The following is a 19,167-nucleotide window of genomic DNA, read 5'->3' as shown; positions in this document are numbered from 1 at the left end:
CACGCATACATACATACACACATACATATGCAGATGTGCATCCCCCAATTTCTACTTTCTCAATCATCTGTAATTGTAAATACTGTTATGAATTAGCTATGCCTATTATCGATATCTAAGGTGGTATTGTGTTCCCCAAAATATTGTGCACCCTAATAAACTTATCTGGGATCAGAGACAGAACAGCCACAATATTAAACATAGAGGATAGGCAGTGGTAGCACATGCCTTTAATCCTAGCCTTCCAGAGGCAGAGATCCATCTGTTCAAGGATACAGCCAAGCATGGTGACTCACACCTTTAATCCCAGGGAGTGGTGGTAGAAAGCAGAAAGGTATATAAGGTATGGGGACCAGGAACTAGAAGTATTTGGCTGGTTAAGCATTTGGCTCGTTAAGCTTTCAGGCTTTCAAGCAGCAGTTCATCTGAGATTCATTCTGGATGAGGACACAGAGGTTTCCAGTCTAAGGAAACAGGATCAGCTGAGGAACTGGCAAGGTGAGGTGGCTGTGGCTTGTTCTGTTTCTCTGATCATTCAGCATCACCCCAATACCTGGCTCTGAGTTTTGCTTTATTAATAAGACCTTCTAAGATTCATGCTACAGATATCAACTGTTTATAAATATTTTCAGTGCCAACTACCTGGAATTTTTACATTTTTGTCAAAGTTGAAAAGAATATATTTTGAATTTTTAATTTCCATGACTTTTTTTCTCAGGTACTAAAATTATCTTCTTGTAGAAAGATGACAAGGTGACTTTAAAAGTTCCTTTGCTTGCCAGACAGTGGTGGCACATGCCTTTAATCCCAGCACTCAGGAGGCAGAGGCAGGCAGATGTCTGTGAGTTTGAGGCCAGCCTGGTCTATAGAGTGAGTTCCAGGACAGCCAGGACTGTTTCACTGAGAAACCCTGTCTCGAAAAACAAACAAAAAAGTTTCCTTTGCTTCTTTTCTTGGAAATGTTCTGAAATATAAGTTATGGAACATGCAGAGTATTGTCATGATGCTAGGACTCACCTGCTCCTGCTTCCCTGCACCAGGATCCTCACCCTCAGCTTGTCTTGCGTGATGGTCTTGACTTTGTTCTCTGAATAATGTCCCTTATGCTTTCTGACATAAATTGGTCCCAGTGATACATGCCAGAAACCATCTGGTTGAAATCATTCTCTATACCTTAAGTAACATGGCTCCAATTTGGAACATAGCCCTAAGACCAAACTCAATTTGGGGATAAAAATTTGGTATCTTCAATCAGGAGGCTTGATGGAGCCAAACATCTTCTGTGCCAGAAAATGCAACTTATCCACCAAATATCCATCAAACTCAATTAGGGGAAACATGAAGTGAGGCAAAGAACATCAGTTTTGAGGGCAGAGTGACCTGGATTTAAAGTAGCCACGTCTATTAACTAAATGTCTTTGGAGTACTTGTTCAATATTCTTAAAACAAGGATTGAAATATACAGTAGGTACCTTTATGCTCCTCCCAACTTGAATATTCTTAAGAAGCAGATCCCTGAACAAAGATTCAGGTGAAAATAGTTTTTTTTCTAAGTGGAGGGAGAGAAGGAGATAGTGAAGTCAAGAGAGATTTGTGTCATCTTTCAAGTCAACATTGAAGGAGTGCCTCAACTTAGTAAGCCTTGGGGAGAGCTGCGGGTTGTTTATTTGTTATTTTGTTTTAATATGTCAACACATTTTCTTTCTTAATTCATCTTTTTAATTTTTAAAAATTAAAGCATAGTGATGTAATTTCTTCTTTCCATCCCTTCCTTCCTCCAGTACTTCCCATGCGTGGACCCCCACCATTCCCTATAGGAAGTTATTTCATTGTTAGTGGTGTGTATGTGTATGTACCAAAAACATATAAATACAACCTGCTCATTCCATTTAGTGTTACTGGTATGTATATAATTTAGTGCCGACCACTTAGTATTAGATAAAATTAGGGAGCCCTTCCCTGGGAAAGACTATTTCCTCAGCTCTCCACACTCCTTAATTGCACATAGGTTTTTGTCAATGGGTGTGACCTGTGAGATTTGAGGTAGGATTTTGGGATCCAATGCAAAATACACAGTTCCAATTGTTAAACCAAAAGAATGAGGATTCTGAAGCATACACCTAAACAACTCTCAGGAGTCAGTCATTACTTCAGCGGTTTTTGGGAGAAAAGATCTCATGTTTCACAAAAGGCCCCGAGCTTGTGATATGGCAGAAGGTGACCATGAATTCCTGATCCTCTCCAGTGCTGAGAGGTTATGGCTGTGGTCTCCACACTTGTGTTTGCAGTGTTGGGGATTAAACATGGGTTTGTGCATGTTAGGCAAGTACTCTACCAACTGACTTACATTCCCTAGCTCTTCTCTAGGACTTTCAATTCCCTGGCAGTACATCCTATCTTGTCTAGAAGTTAAGGAAATTCGGGTTGTATGCATTCCTTCCCCCTTTGATCTATCTAGCATGAGCCAAGAGGTAAAGACAAGAAAATGTAGAGTTACTGACTTCCCAAATGGTCTGTTCTTTATATTATTGAAGTTTATTCCCCATGTTAAGTGCTGAGAATCCTATTGTTGAGTCTTCATGACGAAGCCTGGTCACAACTTCTAAAAAAGAAAAAAAAAAGAAAGGCAGGAAGGAAGGGAAGAAGGAAGGAGAGAGAGAGAGAGAGAGAGAGAGAGAGAGAGAGAGAGAGAGAGAGAGAGAGAGAGAGAGAGAGATTGATTTAGCAAGGCCTGGTGGCACTCTCCTTTAATCTTTTGATCCTAGCATTCAGGAGGCAGATGTAGAGTTTGAGCCTAACCTGGATCTAGGACAGAGCAAGTTCTGGGACAGCCAGGGCTACACAGAGAAACTCTGTCTTAACCCCACTCCCACCCCCAAGAAGTTTAAATACAGACTGGCATTAAGACAACTAGAGTAGTTCCTGCTGTAGGCAGTTCTCTTTTTCAAATCTGCAAGTGATAATTATCACCATCATAATCATCACATTCTTTGACTAGCTATCCTATCTTCCTATCACTACTGTGCATTGTGTCTTCTGACTCATATCATATGCTGAGTAGAGTCACTATGACCCCCATCCTCAAAGGTCGATCTGACAGGGCCCATGAGGGAATGTCAAAAAGACAGACACACAGACGCATATACAGAAAAGCTGGGATCAAGCAGGCCATACGCTCGATTGATATAAACTGTGTGTTTATTTTATACATCTGAAGTGAGGAGATGAGTTTTGTATACACTTGAATGAGGAAGTAGGTTCATGGTACAAAGCTGGGTAAGGAGACAGCTTCATGGTATACAGCTGGGTAAGGAGACAGCTTCATGGTATACAGCTGGATAAGGAGGAAGGTTCACTGTATACAGCTGGATAAGAAGGCAGGTTCATGGTATTCAGTTGAGTAAGGAGTCATGTTCATGGTTTACAGCTGGGTAAGGAGGCAGATTCACAGTATATAGCTGGGTAAGGAGACAAGTTCACAGTATACAGCTGGGTAAGGAAACAAGTTCACAGTATACAGCTGGATAAGGAGACAAGTTCATGGTATACAGCTGGGTAAGGAGGCAGGTTCACGGTATACAGCTGGGTAAGGAGGCAGGTTCACGGTATACAGTTGGGTAAGGAGGCAGGTTCATGGTATACAGCTACACAAGGAGGCAGGTTTAGGTAGTCTCTGTAGGAGGTTTCTCTAAGGGAGTAGTCTCAGGCTGCAGTCATCGTGGAGGAGGAAGCTGTGGTTGATAGTTTCTGTACACACTGTCAGCATCTGCACTCAGATTGAGGAAGGCCTTGGCAATAATTCCCATGGGTCTGAGATACTGGGACAATTGGCATGGCTGTGGTCACGTCAACAACATACATTCACTCAGAACTTCATCCACTCCTCACACATTTATTCAGAACTTTGCTCGGCTCCCACACCATTTCACCAAAAAAGCTGGGCTTCCTTTCCCACAAAATCTATAGGATTTAGGCTATGGGGGTGCAAAGCAATAATTTCCCAGTAGGTCACCATGAACTTTTGAAAAACACAGTCCTACTTTTACTTCTTGGTGCCTAGACCTGCGCAGTCTGTTGAGCCAGCTGTCATAAAGGACAGGAGCTCCCACTGCTGGGTGTATCACAAGGTGTGCATTCCATACTTCACCATCTAGTAGCTTCTCCAAGACATGCCTTTGGTAGGATAAATTCACTTATGGTCATAAAATCTGGGCAGTGTGCCCACTTATATCATAACTTGAGTATGATGCAGAACTCCTGGCCTGGGTTTAAAGTAAAGGTGGAAAGAAGAAAAAGTGTACTAGGAGTAGGGTAAGTTCACTGACTTAAAAAACCTGTATGAGTACATATAAAAAATGGAGGAATTATAAATGAGCTACTTTATAGTCATACAGCTAGGGTAGAGCTAAAAGTTTTCATGATTATTCCATAATAGTCATTTGTAATTTCCATAAACCAATAAAGATTGAACTTCATTGCTTCTGGATTTGATGAATTCTTTAGGCTAATCCACAGCCCAGAAACACAGCATTTACTGGAGTATAATTTTAGTACAACTCAACCATGAATTTATTCTGTCTTCCAGGATGAAATGTATGAGTTTTGATGGATTTGTAAATTTTTATTCTCTTCTGTATGTCATAGTAGAATTTGACATGTACACATTTGATACACACACACACACACACACACACACACACACACACACACACAAATTCTCCCTTTCTGTCGTTTTTCAGACTAATCTCGCTTTCACAGCTCTACCAGCTCAAAGGATGAGTGAACATATGCTTCTCCATATGCCCCACACAGACTCTTCAGTGCATTCATTACTCAGAGCTTGGTGACTGAAGAATGTTTGTACTGTTTTATTTTTCCTCAAAGTGATTCATTCTACTGTACATTTCAAAATCTGTGGCAAGTTGGAAGATTCAAGAACTAAGGTGCATTTCAGTGAACATCTTCTCATCTGTTAAATGAAGGATTTTATCATTAACCAAGTACTCCGATAAAGTAAAAATGAAATGACATTCTGTTATTTTATTATGCAACTGAGGAACTGAGTTAAAAACACAAATTATCTCCAATCAGTTTTCTACACTGCAACCATATCAGGAAACTCCCCCATTTTAAACTCAGCAGATAGAGAACCCCACCATGAAACCAGACTCCCCCATGATCTTGCTCCTGTCATCTTCCAACTGTCTGTCAGAAAACTCACTGTATATTCTAGCAGAACTTTCCTTGCGCTGTGTTGCTAACTCAAGTGTAATGTGTAGATGGGAAAGGCTAGCCAACCAAGGACACTTGTAGCAACTGCCACCAGCAGCTTTTCCTCTATCTTGCCTTGCAGAGCTTCTTAGGAACCCAGCACAAAGGTTCAGGAAGTAGTGATGGCCTTGGTGTCTTTTAGAACCAAGCTCAAAACTTCAAAGAGCCAGCACAGTAAATGGAAAGTAACTCAGAAGCCATGGCTTTGACTACTCTGACTGAGAATGAACTTTCTTCTTCTCCTCCTCCTCCTCCTCCTCCTCCTCCTCCTCCTCCTCCTCCTCCTCCTCCTCCATTAGCCACCCATGTCAGAAAGCCCAAATGCCCAAGGAGTTACTCTTGCTTCCGGTTATCAAGACTTCACAAAGGAAGCCTAAATTGGTCCAAAGTTTAAGTACAGACTGAAGAATTTTGTACATCATGAAGTTGTGAAATGTTTTGGATGCCATGCCAAGGAGGAGATGATTTGAAATTTATTTGTTTATATCTTTAGTACTTCTCTTTTTCTTCTCTCTTACTCTAAATGCAAAGTTCTTTTCTTTTCTCTTCATTCTTTGCCTATCCATGTACATGCTAACAAATCAAGTCAGTCAATCAGCAACGTCTGCATTACGCAGTATCAGAAACTTTGGGTAATATAAAACAAGTATCCTCAAGACACTTGAGTCTAGATGGAGAGATTAAATTTTAGTTTAAGAAATAATAACTGCTGAAATATGTAAGCTTGTCGTAAATTATTTAATTCAGAGGCCACTCTGAAAAGAAACATTTAGTCAAGAATTTTCAGAGAAAGTGAAATTTTTGCTACAAATTAAAGGGTGATGTCTTAGGGTTACTGTTGCTATGATGAAACACCACAACCAAAAGCAAGTTGAGCAAAAGGCAAAGAGTTTATTTGGCTTATGCTTCCGGTTCATCGTCCAAGGAAGTTAGGACAAGAACTCAAATGGGGTAGGACCCTGGAGGTGGGAGCTGATGCAGAGGCCGTGGAGGAGTGCTGCTTACTGGCTTGATTCCCATGACTTGCTCAGCTTACTTTCTTAGAACCCAGGACCACCAGCCCAGGGTTGTGACACCACCAACAATGGGCTGGGCAATCCCTCCCACAACAATCACTAAGAAAATGCCCTGTGATTACCTACAACTAGATTTTAGGCAAGCAGTTTCTCAATTGAATTCCCTTCTTTCAGATCATTCAATGTATATGGAATTGACTAAAACTAGCCAGGGCAGATGGGTAAGATTAAGGTAAACAGAGTCATACAAAGCTCCATGGATAAATGGTGTCTTAGTTAATGCAGGATGCTGTGACAGATACTGGGGCGAAAGTCTGACATGAGGGGACCACGGTTAGGTTCTGGTGAAGGCCTTCATTCAGGTTGCTAACAGGAAAAGTCTTGTACCCTCATGGCCAAAGTAGGGCAAGATAGTTAGTTCTCTGACCTTTTCATCTAAGAGCTCTAATCCCATTCATGACATCTCTACCTCCTGACCCAACCTTCCCCTGCAAGGACCCCTTCTTCAGATGATACCACATTGTATGTAATTAAAGTACAAACATTTGAATTTTGGAGCAACACAAACATTTAGTCCATTGTTGGCAGCAAGTCAAAGCCAATGTTGGATGGGTACAAAGACCTCAAGGACTGAAAGGTGATATGAATCTTTTCTTGTTTCTATTACTGTGTTTAAGAAAGCACTACCTGTAACAGCCTTACCACACAGCAGAATTTCTTTTTTTTTCTTCATCCTTCTGTATTAAGAAATTTTCTACTCACTCCATGTGCTATCCACAGGTCCCCTCCTCCTTCCTTCCACCCCCCAGCCCTCTTTCCCAAGTCACCCTGCATCCCCACATCCCCCAAATCAAGGTCTCCCATGGGGAGTCAGCAGAGCCCAGCACACTGTGCCTAGGTAGGTCCAAGCCCCCTCCCTGCACCAAGGCTGTGCAAGGTGTCACACCACAGGCACTGGATTCCAGAAGCCTGCCCATAGATCAGGGACAGATCCTGATCCCCCTGCCTGGGTGCCCCCCCAAACAGTTTGAGTCAAACAACCATCTTCCGTGTCCAAAGGGCCTAGTCCAGTCCCATGGGGGCTCCACAGCCACCAGTCCACAGTTCATGGGCTTCCACTAGTGTGGCCAGTCATCTCTGCACATCCTCCCATCATGATCTCAACGTCCCTCACCTGCAGTATCTCTCCTCTCATCACCTGGATTCCCGGAGCTCAGCCTGGTGCCTGGCTATGGATCTCTGCATCTGCCTTCATCTGTCACTGGACAAAGGCTCTATGATGACAGCTAGGTTATTTGTTAGGCTGGTCACCAGAGTAGACCAGTCCAGGCACCCTCTGGACCACTGCCAGCAGACCAAGGTGGGGTCAACCTTGTGGATTCCTGAGAGCCTCCCCAGCACTTTGCGTCTTCCTATTCATGATGTCCTCATCTATCATGGTATCTTCCACCCTGTCCTCCCACTCTATCCCTCTTCCAGCTTGACCCCCCCCATTTCCCTATGTTCTCATCCCCCACTCTTTGCCCTCTGCCACCCCCACTACACACACTCCACTCATGTAGATCTCACCCACTTCTCCTTCACAGGGCCATCCATGTGTCCCTCCTAGGGTCTTTCCCTGTTAGCTAGCCTCTCTGGAGCTGTGGGTTGCAGTCTGGCCATCCCTTCCCTCACATTTAGTATCCTGTCAGTATCACTTATGAGTGAGTACATACTATGTTTGTCCTTCTGAGTCTGAGTTACCTCACTCAAGATGACATTTTCTAGATCCATCCATTTGCCTGCAAATTTCATGATGTCATTGTTTTTCTTTGCTGAGTAGTACTCCATTGTGTATATGTACCACATTTGCTTTATCCGTTCTTCAGTTGAGGGGCATCTAGGTTGTTTCCAGATTCTGGCTATTATGAATAATGCTGCTATGCACATAGTTGAACATGTGTCCTTGTGGTAAGATTGAGCATTCCTTGGGTATATGCCCAAGAGTGGTATAACTGGGTTTTGAGGAAGACTTATTCCCAACTTCTGAGAAACCGCCATACTGATTTCCAGAGTGGTTGTACAAGTTTGCATTCCCACCAACAGTGGAGGAGAGTTCTCCTTGTTCCACATCCTCTCCAACATAAGCTGTCTTCAGTGTTTTTGATCTTAGCCATTCTGACAGGTCTAAGATGGTATCTCAGAGTTGTTTTGATTGCAGCAGAATTTCTTAATGCACAGATTTCTGTAACCTACTCCTGCAATTTCTAATGAGAGGAAGCTCACAATTTAAGCCAGATGTGATGATTCATACCTATAATCCCATAATTTAGGGTTCCAAAGCAGAAAGATTACCTTGAGTTCAAGGCAAGACTGGGCTATACTGTGAGTTGAGTTTCGGGCCAGTCTAGGCTTGAGAGTGAGAAACGCAGAAGAATTTGCATGTTTGCATTTGAGCATATTCTTTCATGCTGCTGCTTCATATATGGGAACCAAGGTTTGAAAAGCCAGAGATCAAGAGTCTAGATGTGCTGGTATCGAGTGCCCAACCACTTAAGGAGCCATTGCTAATGACGGTGCAGCAGACTGCTGTAATTCTCCCCTCATGTTCCCACTTCCACAACCACCCAAATCACACCATTCATTCCCTATGTGGCTTATTTCCACAGTCCCTGTAGCCAGCACCACAGGGTAGGTCTCTTTCTTCTGTTTGCTGTTATTGTAAGTTCGTCTCCCTTGTTATGACTTTTATACGACTCAAACTGGGGGATTTTCGAAGGAAACGTTGAATAATGCTGTGGATAATTCCTGCTTTCTGATGCCCTGCTGCTACACAGGAAATGAAAGTAGTCCTCTGGGGAAGCTACTTTTCAGCTCAAAACTGATGACAGTTTAGAAAGCAGAAACCTGTTTGTCTTGGAATTATTTCTCTCTGATGACACTACTTAAGTAGGTCACAGGGTGAGTGGTAGCATTAATTCTGATAATTGCATGTTGATTTAAGGATTTTCTTATTAAATAATTAGATTGTGGCTGACCCTTCATAATTCCTTAAGTTTTAGCAGCAATTTCAGTATATAGCAACGTTCAAAGTATTCCAAAGCCCACTGGAACATCTTTCCCCAGTAAGAAAAGAAGCAAATAGTATGTAGTAGTCAGTTGTTACGCCTTTAGTGAATGAACAAATGATGACATTCAAAACAATGCATAAGTGGTTTTTCTTATGAAAAAGAAAAAAGGAAGGAAGAAAAGAAAGAAAAAGAAAACTAGGTTCTATAAAATAGAGGCATGGTTATTTTGTATCAGTTTTAGGTTTGGCAGGCTACCAAGTGTTAATTTGCTTTTAGCTAGTTGAGAGTAAATGTAATTCCTTCCCTGAGCAACCCTAAAGTAAGCAAGCATGAAAGCATTTTCAGAGTAATCTGGGAGGAATTGACATTTCAAGGAGTTGGCATTACATCTGGACTTGAAGGCTATTAATTTCATAGACAGATTAACTTCATTACTCTGCCTTATCTTGCATTTGAAAGGCCACCATCAGCTAGAGAACTGAACGCCGAGGGTCAGTTGAAACTACTCTTATCCCAGCCATGCTGTAAGTGGAACCTGCTTCTGGAGACTCTGCTACACAGTGGTGGCCTCATACCAAGAATCCTGCTGAGAAGTTCAAGTGAGTATTTGCAGTTTCAAGAATGTCCTAAGCACAAGACAAAACAAAACAAACAAACAAAAACAAGCCAAACAACAGCAAAACAAAAACAAAAACAAAAAACAAAAAAACCAAACCCAGTCATTGCCAGAGACGAATGGAACTTTTTCCTACTTGAATATTGCGTGAAGGGTGGAAACTGAACACAGGCTGGGAGTGCTGGGCAGTCACTGCAGCGGAGCTACTGACCTGCTTAACCAACCTGATTATCTTTCTAAACAGTATCAACATCCAGGCTTTGAAATGCCTAAGACAACTGGAAGGAGGCAGTTACATTTCCAAAGCACAAACCTGAATTAGATAATAAATAAGTAGAAATTATATTGGATCAGCACTTGAAATTTTAGTCTGTCTTGAAGAGTACTTCAGCAGCTGTGGGTTATAGTCATTTCCACTTCAGACAGAGAAGTGAACATCAAGAGAATTATGGCTGAAAACTGAGGAGTAACAAGCCATAATCCTCTTAATTAAAATGTCTTCCCTGCCAATACTGTTTAGGAAATGGCGAGGAATGCTGTGAGAATGTCCTCCCGTGTCCCACCACTCACCTATAGAGAGTTTTCACCATTTCACAGGTTGTGTGGATTCCTCTTTATGTCACACATGAATCCAAAATAGTCAGCTTCCTAATTCAAACTCATTTTTGTCTAGCTTCCATATGCAGGATCACATCCAGATCCTTCTGCCACTCAAACTAGATGAATTTTCTGACCTTTTGATTTATAACCCTCCCTCCACTCAAGTATTCCCTTACAGGTACCACAAACCTACCTAACCCTTTACAGTTGGGGCCCAAAGCCCCATATGTGTGTTCTCTCTATACCTTGGCTCTCTGTTTTCTTATCTAGAGACCCCCAAGCCACTCTGCTTCTACCAGTATGCAGGAGCCTGGAGTGTTCCAGATGCTTGAACATTCTTCATCCTGGCTTCTTGTTTCTTTGAACCCCAGTGTTCTCTATCTGGCTTACCATATTACTTTTATGTGTGAATGAGGAAAATGTCCATGCATACTACTAGCCTATGGGTATATAAATGAGGCCCATGGCATTCCCTTGTCCAAACTGCTCCAGTCATTTCTGGTAAGTTTTGGGTTTTCTCACTGCCACCAGGAGGATCTCATGTGTTTCTTCCTCAGCTCCCCAGTCCTTGTTAATAGGTTTTTCTGCCCCACAAAAATTGGTTTCTCTGCCAGTGCAGTAAACCAGATCAAGCCAAATATTAAAAGTGTAAGAATAGGTTTATTGGAGCAGTTGGAGCAAAGCAACTCCTGAGCAAGTTCTCCAGTCCCAGAGACGGGACTAAACTGTTTAGGTTGTAGGTGAGGGGTAATGATGTGTCCTCCGCAAGCTGGGTTTGTGTCCAAATATGGCATCAAAAGCTGAGGGCTTTAGGACTTGGGCAGCTGGCAACTTCAGCAGAGGATGCTGCAATAGAGTATGGAACTGGGATATTTGGTGCCTTTCCTTTGTTCAGACTCTGAGTGAGTGGGGTTTGGGGAGAGAGACAGGAATGCGGCCTTCTGGACCATGCAGGGGCAGACTGGAGGTTCCAAGTGAATATCCTGACCTTTTTGGGTATATGGGCCCCGGTTCAAATCTGGCTGCTTCCTGTTGGCATGGGATAGTCTGAGGAGGGGGAGTCCGGAGTCAGTGGGCTCAGTAGGAGGTATGGGTGAAGAAACAGTTGGTTAATAACCACCCTGGAGACCTCAGAAATCCTGGAGGAAGCAGAGAAGGCAAGGTGCTAGGAGAAAACTATTCAGATTATTGCCACCAGCCCTATGAATGGGGCTAGCCATGGGAAGAGTGAAGACTGCCAGAAAGAATGGTACAGAGATGTGCCCTGGTTGTATTGGCCAAGCTCTTCAGCCAGTTTGTAGAGTGGCTCGATATGAGTTTCCACCAGGCCAGATTCCATGATACAGTAGCAGCACTCTTTCCCCAGGAACATGCAGGTGTGTCTGTAAAACAGCTGGAACAGATTCACACCTCAGTGGAATTGCAAAGGCTATGGCTTTGGGTTAAAAAGGCATGAACACTTTTCCTGTGTCTAGAGAGCGCGATTTTAGCCAGATGAAATGCACCTTTAAGTCTATAATTAGAAAACAACCAAAGGAAATTTAAAAACTTGAGCTTGTGACTGAATAGTAAGTAGTCAATGCTCTATCAGTTTATCAGAACTCCATTTATCAATGCTGAAACTCTGAACCTCTGAAATCCCAGTGGAACAATAGCACAGCAAAAGGGACAGAAGTCTGAAATGTCTTCACATACCTTAAATAATTTAGTTATAGCTTTATAACTTGCATTTATACATATTAAACCATTTTCTGTGTTTCTTTAGTGGAAAGTTACACCTAAACCTGTTTATTCTTTACTATGAAGCCTATGAAAAAGGCAAACCTGTCTGTACTTTTAACAAGAGATTTAACTAATGAACTAATAAATTATGAACATGGTTGTAGCCTTGGAGAGGGGGAGCTTTTAAACTGACGAAGCTAGCACTAGCCTAATCATCAAACACCATCAGATCTGAGAAGGATAAATTTCACCTGAGTAAGCACAAGGGAAAACCAAGCAGCTTCTGGATCTATTAAAAATGACAGGGACTTACTGTCTTCCTAGACAGCTACCACAGGTCCTTCATGGTCACTAGGGACAGAGGTCCCAGGGAAGCATATCTTCAGCTGTTAGGCCCAGAAGATCTGACAGTTTTCTGTGGAGTAGGTGTAAGGGTATAGGGTGGCACAGGTGGCTGGAGCTTGTTGCCACGTGGAAAGGTCACAGTCACAACAGAACCCAGTGATACCTTTTAGAGCTTTATTAGGAGAAGGAGAGAGAGAGACAGAGAGAGACAAAGAGAGACAGAGAAAGACAGAGACAGATCACACAGAGAGAGAGACACAGAGAGAGACAGAGCGCGCAGAGAGTGTGCAGAGAGAGAGCGCGTGGGAGTGCACGTTTGGCTTTTAGGCTGGGACACAGTCGCCTGCTGATGACATAATAAGGTGCCAGATGAGACTCCTGAGCAGCTGAGGTGCTGTGTATACAGAATTCTTACAGTAGGAATTTGGGAGGACCAGCTTGCCTTGTCTAGGCAAAGCAGGGCAATCAACTCCCTAGTGTCCTGCTTGTCTACAGTCTGGTCAGTGTCCTGGCAGCAGTTGAGATGAAGGGTTGCTTTTCACCCAGTGGCCAGCTTTGCCACATTTAAAACAAGCTCCAGGTTCTTCTGTGCCCACCATCTTCTTTGGAGGAGGTAGGGGTGCTTCCAGGAGCCAGCACATTTCTCTATAATGAAAATCTTTTTTATTAGACATTTTAAATGCTGTATTCTCAGATTTCTGAAGCATTTGAGGACTGTTATCTGTTAAGTAAATCTAAAGAAGACAAGTGTTGCTTGTTCCCAGCTACTTGTTTTAGGCTTAACTTTGAAAACATATATAAGAAGCTAAATTTGAACATATCAAAGAATTTGATCATAAATTTGAACATATCAAAGAATTTGATAAGGTGACTGACTATTGTATGTCTTATAAGATTAGGATTTTATAACTTGTTTGTCTTATGAGATTAGGATTTTATGGCTTTATTCCTGTTAAGTTTTGCCTTAAAAAGTAACAATTTCTGAATTGAAACACTTTTAATATCAAGATAAGACTTTTAACTCATAAACACAGTCCAAAAAGATACTGGGGACTTTCCTTACTCTTTTATAGTATACTATTATTGAACACAACAGTTTTCTGTATGACTTAGTTTACCAAACTAGCTACTGCTTAACAATGTTAATCAAAGCAAGACGGTTAGACATACATTCCTAAACCAGTCTCTGTTAGCCTGAATAGACCTCAGGTAAGGAAAGACCCTTTGCCAGACTGCTTGGTCACTGTATTGCTGCATCATAAGACAGGAATACCGTCTCTGGTGTTTACCTGTGGTCTTAAGTCTTATCTTTTTATTTCTCTATTTGTTAAGATCATATATTAATGAAGGCATTATAATAAAATACCTTATAAATTTTAAAATGTCCCAGAGTCTTACAAATTTGCAATTTTAAGCATTTTAAAACTGTTTCTTAAAAATATCTAATTTATTTCAACTTTATAAAACTCTAAAATTTTCTTTTAAAGAAGTTTAAGGTTTCCCAACTGTGTGTTCTGGTAATATCCAACTAAAGTATCTTTTTTATTTCAAGAATGAAGATATAGAGAAAAGCCATAATTTATAGAAGGCAAAACCAAGTTTCAACAGTGTAAACAATTCAGTGTCTGTAAAATCAATACCAAGTAGATTACTCTTAAGTTACAAAGTCTGGCTGCCAGCAATATAGGTCCCTGTACATGAACACATGGAGGTGCAGCTTTAAGACCTCACTAAACCAGCATTGTTTTAAATTCTATTTTTCATAAACATTTTTTTTTCAAGACAGGACAGGAATTATCACACAAAAGTCCATCCTAATCCCAAATATCTTAGAGACCTGTTGTTGCCTCCTCGGTAGGTCCACTCCATGTGGTCACCTTTAATCGAGATGGCAGTGAAGTCACATGATATCCCTCTTCTCCAACCATATCAAAGATGGCTGACAGCCATGTGGCTGCCCAAAGATGGTGGTGAAGTCACATGACATTCTGCTTCCCCAACCCTTGTCAAAAGGGCAACTGCCCACATAGCTGCACTTAAGACGGTGATAAACCACGTGTTATTCCCGGGACAGCTCCAACTCAGAGCTGCAAGTTAACTTTTGTTACAGATTTTTAATCATACCTAATTCCCTTAGCTGTTTTTTTAGTAAAGTAGGACAGCATAAAACAACTTTAATATTATTTATACCCAAATGACATATGAATCTGTTATTACATCAAATTCAGTATTCTGGCCAGAAATCCCGGAGGCAAATTCTGAGCCCACACAGCTAGCTTCAACAGTAACAGCTGAGCTATCACCAGGACACACAGAACATGGTAAACTTGCACAGGCTAGACCAGTCAGAAGCAAACATACACTGGCCCCATACATTTATGCTTTTAACTGAGCCTGATGCAATTATCTGTGGCTCCATGTCTGCAAGAAAACTTACAGGCACAGATCCATGCATATATACAAAACAGACAAAACTTGTCTAATAACAAAACAAACAAAACTTTTGTTGGGAAGCAGACTTTGTTGCAAATTACATAGATTTTAAACATGCCGGATGAGCAACTTACAAATCTTGACATAAAAGTTTAAAATATAATATTAAGATATAGAACAGAGTGCAAAAAAAAAGCATAGAGATAAAAGATTTTTAGGAGTGGGAAAGTAGAACCTTAGAGGTTAGGGACTTTGGAAGTGCAGCAGAACAAGATTAGGTATAAGATATGTAGTCATTTGTTTGCAGCAGTAACATTCAACAATTCGTGAGGATGTGGAAATTGTTTGCCAGTTTTGACCACTAATTTGTATTGAGGCCAAGCTATGGTAATAAAATCTGAGTCCATGGAGCAGGAGAGAGAGAAAGTAAGCTGTGGGACTCCCAGACTGCCGCAAGCACTCTGCAGGAACCAGACAAGCACACATGTGCCTGCATGGATGGTAACACAAAACAGAGGAAAGCAGCAGCTGAAGAACTGGACTCTAGAATTTAGAATCAAGTTCTTAGACAAATGATCTGTATTTACTTTATTGATCAATAGGCGCTGCAAGGGAGAACAGGGGTGTGCTGGGCACACTGGCCTCTCTGACTCTGACTCCCGTGTTGTAACAAAGGTATGGACAGGACATTTATGCAGTTTAGGGTGGGAGAGCAGACAGAACAAGCAGGGAGAGTGCATCTGTTGTGAGTGAAGCAGGCAGATAGGATCCTAGCATGGTCAGACCAAATGCCAGGAGAACCTAGTGAGCCTTTGTTACCAATGGAAAAGTTAAAAAAAAAAGCAAAGTGGGTACGTTTCATGGGCCCTGCCAAGGTATGCCACTAAGAGAACACACCAAGCTTAACAGAGTTAGTGTAAGAGGTTGATTGGGGGACTGGAAGAGTGAGTGAAAGGCCATCTCAGAGTAGGGATGAGAGAGGCAGGCAGTCGGACAAACAGAGAGAACCGGGAAGAGACAAGAGAGACAAGAAGAGAGCTGAGGGTTGCCAGCGACTCAGGTGGCTCAGCTGGGGTGGGGGCTCAGGGTCAGTCCCTGGGTAAAACGGCATCTGGAGCCACTGTGACCCTGGCTAATACCTGGGCCACTGAGTGCTGGCTACAGAGGAAGGAGCAGGAGTGAGAGCTCGGAACCCTGGACCTAAGGGAGCTCAACCATTCCTTTTTTTTTGGTGTATGGTGTGAGACAGCCCCAACTGTGCCCAGCCTCTTGGGCTTTAATTAATCCCAGATGTAATCAAGTTGACAAATTCACAGGAGACACCATTCCTGACACTTCCAATAAAGTTTACTTTGACTCAGAGGGCAGAGCTAGCTACTATCTGACCAAAATTAGCCATAGAGGTTTGGGAGGACTGAGACATATAGAGAGGCACAGGAAGTAGTAGGGTAGGGCTTGGAAAGATTCTCTGCCCATTTTGGACCAAGGAAGGAGAGAAAGAGGAGGTCACTGGTTGTTACTCTGATCATTCAGGTTTTTACTGGGTATCTGACTCCCAAGTTTTTATTGATAAAGAATAATTAGATAAATGCTTCATTTGGCATCCAGCACAGGGCACTAGATTACAAGGCAGCCGCTCACTGCTCACTGGTGGCTTTGCAGTCACCACCACAGCTGGTTTTTCTCCCTTCCCCCAGGTCCTCTGTCCTCTGGCTGCCTCCTGTTACAGGCCCCAAACACTACCAGAGTTAGCCACCCACTGCCAGAGTTAGGTCTGTCATTTAGGCAAACCCCAGACCCTCACTTCCCACCACACAGACTTCTTCCACACGTCCCCATGTGTCTGCTTTTCAGGCGCCCAGCTCCCTGTCCCCATGGGTTGCGGGCTTCCCCTAGACCCCCTCCTTGGGCCACTGCCATGCCAGACCAGCCACCTTGACACTGCTCGGGCTTTTACTGCTGCTGCCACCACCGCACATCCTCAGCCCCAGCTACATGAAAGCAGCTGCAGCTGCCCTCAGCCAGACGTTGCACCACCCACGTTCCCTGTCCAGCCATGCCGTGCAGTGACAGCTAAGGTCATCAGCAGATCTGGTGAGACATCTGGGGATTCTTAAGGGGGGAAATTAGCTTTTTTAAAAAAGTTTTTCCCTATGTGAAGAATGGGGAATTAGGTCTCTATGTGGTTCCACAATGGATGTTTTGAAAATGGAAAAATTAAATGAAGGGATAATCAACTTAGCTGGGATTGACATATTGTCAATTATAATCATTATCAATTTGATAATTCATGTTTTATCCTTAAAAAAGTGGTTTGATATCAGTGCTAAATACTAAAAATTGATAATATATAATACTTAGAAAAACCTACTAACAAAACTAAGAAAAATATTCACACACAGACAGAGAAGTTTAGAGCAGAACCTACCATGTCATCACAGTATAAAACAAAGAGGAGCAGCTGAGGTTATTAGTAAGCCAACCTTAGTTTATCCAGTTACATTTCTAGAACAACCACCAGAAGATAGGCACACGCAAGGCTATTCAGAAGTTAACTGGGATCCTGTAGAAATGTTAGATTTGAAGAGATTTAAGGAAGCAGTAGTTTCATATGTCATGCATTCACCTTTTGAAGCAGATATTAAATTCATGGGCAACTCAGAACAGAATTATACCACAAGACTGGAAAGATTTAGCTACAGCAAGATTTGAAGCTGGTCCTTAATTACAATGTAAAACATGGTATAGAGAGGAAACTAGGGTCATAGAACAATGAAATAGGGCTAGAGATATGGAAATTTCCAGAGACCAGCTCCTCAGTGATGGCCAGTATGCTGATTTTCAAAGACAGTAGATTTGATGATCGTACCTTCATCCTATGCCATATTGCAGCTTTGAATGCTTAGGACAGGGTTGAAGAATCAGGAAAGAGGACAGAGTCATTTACTAATATTGTACAAGGCCCAATCACTGATCTTTTAAAAAGATTGGCTTTAGCTGTAAATAGAATGATATCAGATCCAGAAGTTAGACAAATAATAATTGAACCTTTGTGTTTTGAAAATGCTAATTCAGAATGCAGAAGGATGATTAGGCCTTTAAAAGCAAGGGCAGTATCAATATATAACTGGACAAGAAATATAGCTATGATTGGATTTCATGCTTATATGATATTTGGATAGAAGTGCTTTCTAAAAATATTTAAAAAAAATAGAAAGGTCATATGTTTTAATTATGGTAAACAAGGTCGGAAAGGAGTTGTAAGCAAGGCATTCCTAGAAACAATGTTTTTTCCAGAGATAATCCAAAGAGAAGGTCTCAGCCTTCTGGAATATGCAGAAGTTGCGGCAAAGGCCAGCATTGAACTAATGAATGCAGATCAACAAGGGTCAGAAAAGGTAATCTTTTGCCATCAGGAATGCCTTGGGGGGCTTCTCACAGGCCCCAATATCAAATTTGGTTAAATCATTCCCTGTCATCATTGAGGCAACTCCTCCACAGAGCAATTAAGAGATATAATGCCTGTTGTTAAAAACCATCCTGCTCTGGATGTCAGAAAAGCTTCAGAAGATAAAACAAATTTTCAGGAGAGACATAAAACAAAGCTAAAGCTAAAAATATGAATAAATGGCATTGTAATTGAAAGTTTACTAGACATAGGCATGGATGTAACAATAATTTCAGCAACATCTTGGCATCCAGATTGACCTCTTCAGGAGGTAAATATTCAGATTCTAGGGATTAGAACTTTATCTCAAGTAAAACAAAGTACAAGGTAGGTCAAATATATAGGGCCAGAAGGACAGATAGGAAAATTAAAGCCATATGTAGATAACAAAGCAATGAATTTAAGGGGACATGATTTGTTACAGCAATGGAAAACCCACATTAGCATTCCTCCAATCTCAGGAACAAACCATAAAGTAAAGTATGCTTTCTGAAAAATATTAAAAGATATTATCAATAACAGTCACCAACCATTAAGGTTGTACAGAAGCAAGACACAACAGCTGCTGATCTTCCAAAGGTTCCAACAGCCCTACCTTTAAAATAGTTAACTGACAAAACTGTCTGACTGAACAATGGCCTTTGACACCAGAAAAATTGCAGCCAT

General features: G+C 41.8%; 1 protein-coding gene across 1 annotated transcript in view; it reads left to right on the top strand.

Moving 5' to 3' along the window:
- Positions 1-19,167, top strand: part of Kiaa0825 (KIAA0825 ortholog) — a 385,021-nt gene that overhangs the window by 100,742 nt on the left and 265,112 nt on the right. Inside the window, exon 12 of the mRNA XM_059276577.1 lies at positions 9,797-9,936. Within this exon, the coding sequence (XP_059132560.1) occupies positions 9,797-9,936 (140 nt within the window). The remainder of the gene's footprint in view (positions 1-9,796; positions 9,937-19,167) is intronic.

The sequence above is a fragment of the Peromyscus eremicus genome, chromosome 11, assembly GCF_949786415.1.
Source record: "Peromyscus eremicus chromosome 11, PerEre_H2_v1, whole genome shotgun sequence".
NCBI classification, from domain to species: domain Eukaryota; kingdom Metazoa; phylum Chordata; class Mammalia; order Rodentia; family Cricetidae; genus Peromyscus; species Peromyscus eremicus.
This window is presented reverse-complemented; position numbering and strand designations above follow the sequence as displayed.